We start from the raw sequence: 4378 nt of genomic DNA, 5'->3' as shown, positions 1-4378 counted from the left end.
GCGGCACAGCCTGTCGTGGGCCAGGGTTTCAGAGCTGATGCTGAGGTGGAGGTCGGGGTGCAGGATGCGTGTTGGGGATCAGCACCTGGGATGGCCGCAGGTCTGGGTGGGCAGGGGGAGACCCCACGGGCAGTGGGACAGGTGTCTATCCCACGGCAGGGCCCGTAGGGAGAACTGGGGAATTGCTCCTCACAGCCGCCCGTCGGCCAGGCTGGCCAGGATGCCGCACCACCTGGCGGGCCGTTACAGTGAGCTGCCCTGCGCAGCCGTGACTCTCTGTGGGTCCTGCAGGAGCCAACAAGGGGCTGTCCGTCAACATGCTGCCCGCCATTGGCAGCAAGGCCTTGGTGGGTGACCAGTCCCACCAAGGGACTGTATCTGTGCCTCTGCTTTTGGGAACTGCTCCTCCAAGACTCAGGATCTCCTGAGGGGAAGCTGGCCCTGCAGCTGCCTGTGCTGCCCCCAGCCACCACTCCTGCCAGTGGCATGAGCTCCTGATCGCCAAGCCCTCCTCTGGTGTATCCTGGCTTCCTCGGGGTCTCCCTAGCCCCGTGATGGGATGGGTGCTCCTCCTGCTGCCCACGGGGTCAGTTACCCTTGCCAGGGTGGGCTGTCTTCCAGCATGCCCAGGAGGTAGCCAGGATTTGTGACTCGGGTCTCCTGCTGTGCCCTGGTGAGTAGGTGCTGTGGTGGTGACCACAGCCCCAACCCTGCCAAGCCCAGAGCTGTGGGAATGGATGGCAGAGTCCCCTGTGGGTCACCGTGAGGGATGGATGTGGGGCTCCTGACCGCTCCCCAGTTCCAGACTCAGGTTATGTCTTTCCATATAACTGGGGTCACCTGGCATTCAGCCACAGGAGGACGTCTGGCTTCTGTTCCTCCAGGCCACACTTGTGAGACTGTCAGCGTGTGCCCCTGCCCCAGAAGCCACGCTTGGGCTCCGCTCTCTTTCCGCTGGTTTTGTAGGATTTCCCCCATGTGGCCATATGTGACGCAGCCATTGGGGTCTGGGACATGGTGTATGCCGTGGGCTCAGTGTAGCCTGGTGTGCCCCAGGTCCTGCGCATGCGCAGCCCCACACGTGTTGCTCCGTTACTGCTGCCGTGGCTGGGCCGTCACCAGGGCCCAGCCACACACTGAGAGCAAAGTTCTCTGCCACCCCAAGGGCTGCATGATGATTCTCACTGGGCTGCAAAACCCACAGTGTCCCTTTCTGCATGGAGACCTCCACTGTAGGGCCTGCCAGTCCCCAGCCATCAACAGTAAGTTGGCTATCCTGCTGCTTGGAGTCCCCTTGTGTGACCCTGCACGAAGGCCAGAGGAGTCCCTGTTTGCGAGACTCATGGCCCGCAAAGCCCAGGGCCATCTTCTACGTAGCAAGTGCAGATACAAAGTTTGTTTTAGATGGGGGTGGAGGTCAACCCACGAATGCTCCAGAGCATCTTTCAGTTCACTGACCACTGGATCGCCATCAGCAGAACATCTGGCTGTGCCAGGTCTTGGCTTGTGACAGGCAGGAGAGCTGGGGCGAAGTGGCAGAGCTTCTGCCTGCTCCTGTGGGCATGGACATTTGCACTGTTCTGGTGGGTCTGCTGGCTGCAGAAGGGGCCTTGCCAGGCTGGCTGTGTTCCTCGTGTCCTGGGCCCAGTGGGTCTATCTGTCCAAAGCCCCTGCTTTGTGCGTCTGTTTCTCCCCAGGGGCGCAGTCCCACTTGCCCCACTGACTCCCCACACCTAGGATTCGGCCCTGAAAGCTGTGCAGGGTCCACGGTACTGTTGCAGTCACCAAGCCCGGCTCACGCCCTCCTGGCTCCGGCCCATGCCGCAGGGCTGAGTTCGGTGCTGCTGCCTCGGTCTTTGGCTCTGCTGTCCTGCCCAGGGGACAGAGGTGCTTCGAGTGTGGCACGAGCCTGGCCCCTCGGTGGCCTTTCTGTGGCTGCTGTGGGCTTTGGCACGAGGCCTTACCGAGACACTTCTCCCTCATCCGGTCTGCACCAGGCAGCTTGGACTGGCTCCAGCTCCAAGGCCCCATCCGTCCCCTTGGGCCACCATCAGGCGGCGGTGTGGGGTCCGCAGGCTCACACCCTGGCAGAGGGCGGGGGTGGGGCCTGCCCTTTCCAAGGTCAACACACCCATCCTAAAGGGTTTGGGGCGCACCTGCACTCCGCCTGGCCTCCCCATCCCCAGAAAGTACCAGGAGGGTCTTGCAGCTGGGGATCGCCCCTGGGTGGCCAAGTGCCCAGGGCTCAGCCCCCTTTTGCGCCCTTCCCCCAGTACTATGCCGAGTGCCATGGCGTCATCTATGTCATCGATTCCACCGATGAAGAGAGACTGTCGGAGTCCAAGCGAGCCTTCGGTGGGTGCGGCTTGGCCAGGGCTGGGGGTGCTGAGGGGCTGTCCAGATTCAGTCTGCACGTCCCATGTGTCCAGAGCCAGGCCCGCACCAGGTCACAAGGGCTCTGGCCACAGGGGAGTGTGTCCAGCCTGTGGGGAGGTTGGTTGGAATGTGGGAGCCTGGGGCAGGCAGGCAAAGGGGATTTATTGTCATCTGTTCACCCATTCCAGAGAAGATGGTTACAAGTGAAGCTCTGGGTGGTGTCCCCATCCTTGTGCTGGCCAACAAGCAGGATGTCGAGGTGAGCCTGCCCCGTTGCCAGGGGGATGGGTATCTGCTCCAGGAAGGGCTTCCTTTGTGGGGCACCCCGAGCTGTATAGGGTGCAGTGCCCTCCAGAGGCCTGCAGTGCAGGGCACCTTCTCTCCACTGGGGGGCAGCTGTGCCTTGTCTCAGCTGAGCCTTAGCTGAGACCGAGGTAGCAGCTCTGGAGGAAAAAGAAGGGCCCTTGGGTTTGGGGGACGTCAGCACTGACCCTGACCTGTCTCCTGCCAACCCCACCCCCAAGACCTGGCGGGCAGTCTGGGGAGGGGCACAGATGTTGTTCCCAGGACCCCAGTTGGCCAGACCCCAAGCCCAGTCTTGGTGACTGTCCCCACGGACGGACTGCACAGGACGGTGGCCTGTGTTTGGGGTGTGTATCGTGGCTGTAGGTGTCCTGGGGGCCATTCACTCTCTGAGGCCACTCACCCGTGGGACTGCTCCTGGGCAGAGAAGCCGTGGCGGCCCCCACTGCTTCCCACCCTGGGGCCAGGAAAGAGCCTTGGGGGATGGGCCTGCTCACAGCCTCGCCTCCCCCAGACTTGCCTGTCCATCCCCGACATCAAGACGGCATTCAGCGACTGCACCGCCAAGATTGGCAGGCGAGACTGCCTGACCCAGGCCTGCTCGGCCCTCACCGGGTGAGTGGGGCCCTCACCCTGCGGCTGGGGGGCCCTACGGCCCTCCCTTACCCCACTGTCTCCACAGCCAAGGGGTGCGTGAGGGCATCGAGTGGATGGTGAAGTGCGTCGTGCGGAACGTGCACCGGCCGCCACGGCAGAGGGACATCACGTAGGCGCGGCCAGCGCCCGCAGCTCGTGCCCACAGCTCCTGCGGAGCCCGCGGGCGCTCTGCCACCTCCAGCCCCCGGTCCCGGGGATGGGACTGGCTTTGTCTTTGGGCCTTTTCGTTTGCTTTATTTTCTAAGAGTTCTTTCTGCACCCAGAGGCTTCTGCCTAGGGAATAGGGGCCGGGGACCTGCAGCCACACCAGGCCAGGACCCGCCCAGAGCCCACTTTGGGGCCTGGGAATAAAGCCTCAGCGTTGGCAGCAGGCCTGCCCGCCAGCCGGGGTGGGGCCCAAGGGGTCTTGGTTGGAAGTGGGGTTTTCCAGACCTCGCAGCTCGCCGCAGATAGGAGGGGCTCTGGCTGCCCTCGGTCTCTACCCACCCTGATTCTGGAGGTGGCTGGGCGCTGGGGTCACCATGCGGGAAACTTGGCCCACACTCCCGAAGGCTAGCAGGAGTTGGATTCTGATGCAGTCTCAGGGTGGGGTGGAGGAGATCTGCCAGGGAGGCCATGTCCCCCTTCCCTGTGGCCCATGGGCCCAACATCACATTTTGATCCCCAGTAAGGAGAGAAAGGCTGGGAGCTCGGGCTGGGAACAGGCAGACCTGTACCTAAGCTTAACGGTCACCCACCTGGGACAAGCGTGGTTGTCATCTCGGGTGCACCATTGGGGGCAGGTGGCCTGGGCATGGATAGGGGTGTTGGGAAGGTGGGTGGGGTCCCCTTCCAGGCCTGTGCTTAGCAGCTGCCCTCACTGTGAGGCTAGTTGAGATCCTCCCCACATGGCTCATGTGGGAGCTGGCCACGCCCAGCCCGCCTGGCTACAGGTAATACGAGTAAAATAAAGGTGGTCCGAGCAGCTCCCGTCCCTTGTCCCTCCACGTGGCGAGGCTGGGTTGTGGGCTCTGGCTGTGTGGTGACCACAGCACAAGGGGCT

General features: G+C 63.0%; 2 protein-coding genes across 3 annotated transcripts in view; one reads left to right on the top strand and one right to left on the bottom strand.

Annotated features, from left to right (window-relative positions):
• Window positions 1–6: 6 nt before the first annotated feature.
• On the top strand, window positions 7–4302 carry ARFRP1 (ADP ribosylation factor related protein 1). 2 transcript variants are annotated; one of them, XM_011374075.2, is made up of 5 exons: window positions 7–1262; window positions 2274–2355; window positions 2565–2635; window positions 3194–3294; window positions 3362–4302. In XM_011374075.2, the coding sequence occupies exons 1-5, from the start codon at window positions 1218–1220 to the stop codon at window positions 3447–3449; spliced, it is 387 nt and encodes a 128-aa protein (XP_011372377.1). In that variant the 5' UTR covers window positions 7–1217; the 3' UTR covers window positions 3450–4302. The 2 variants fall into 2 exon arrangements, with proteins under 2 accessions (XP_011372377.1, XP_011372378.1); XM_011374076.2 differs by lacking the exon at window positions 7–1262 and adding an exon at window positions 1278–1583.
• TNFRSF6B (TNF receptor superfamily member 6b) overlaps window positions 4059–4378 on the bottom strand; it is a 3504-nt gene continuing 3184 nt past the window's right edge. Inside the window, exon 4 of the mRNA XM_011374149.2 lies at window positions 4059–4073. Coding sequence (XP_011372451.1) covers window positions 4059–4073 — 15 coding nt within the window. The remainder of the gene's footprint in view (window positions 4074–4378) is intronic.

This window comes from Pteropus vampyrus, unplaced genomic scaffold (genome assembly GCF_000151845.1).
Source record: "Pteropus vampyrus isolate Shadow unplaced genomic scaffold, Pvam_2.0 Scaffold239, whole genome shotgun sequence".
NCBI classification, from domain to species: domain Eukaryota; kingdom Metazoa; phylum Chordata; class Mammalia; order Chiroptera; family Pteropodidae; genus Pteropus; species Pteropus vampyrus.
Note: the sequence above shows the minus strand (reverse complement) of the source record. Positions and strands in the feature narration are given on the sequence as shown.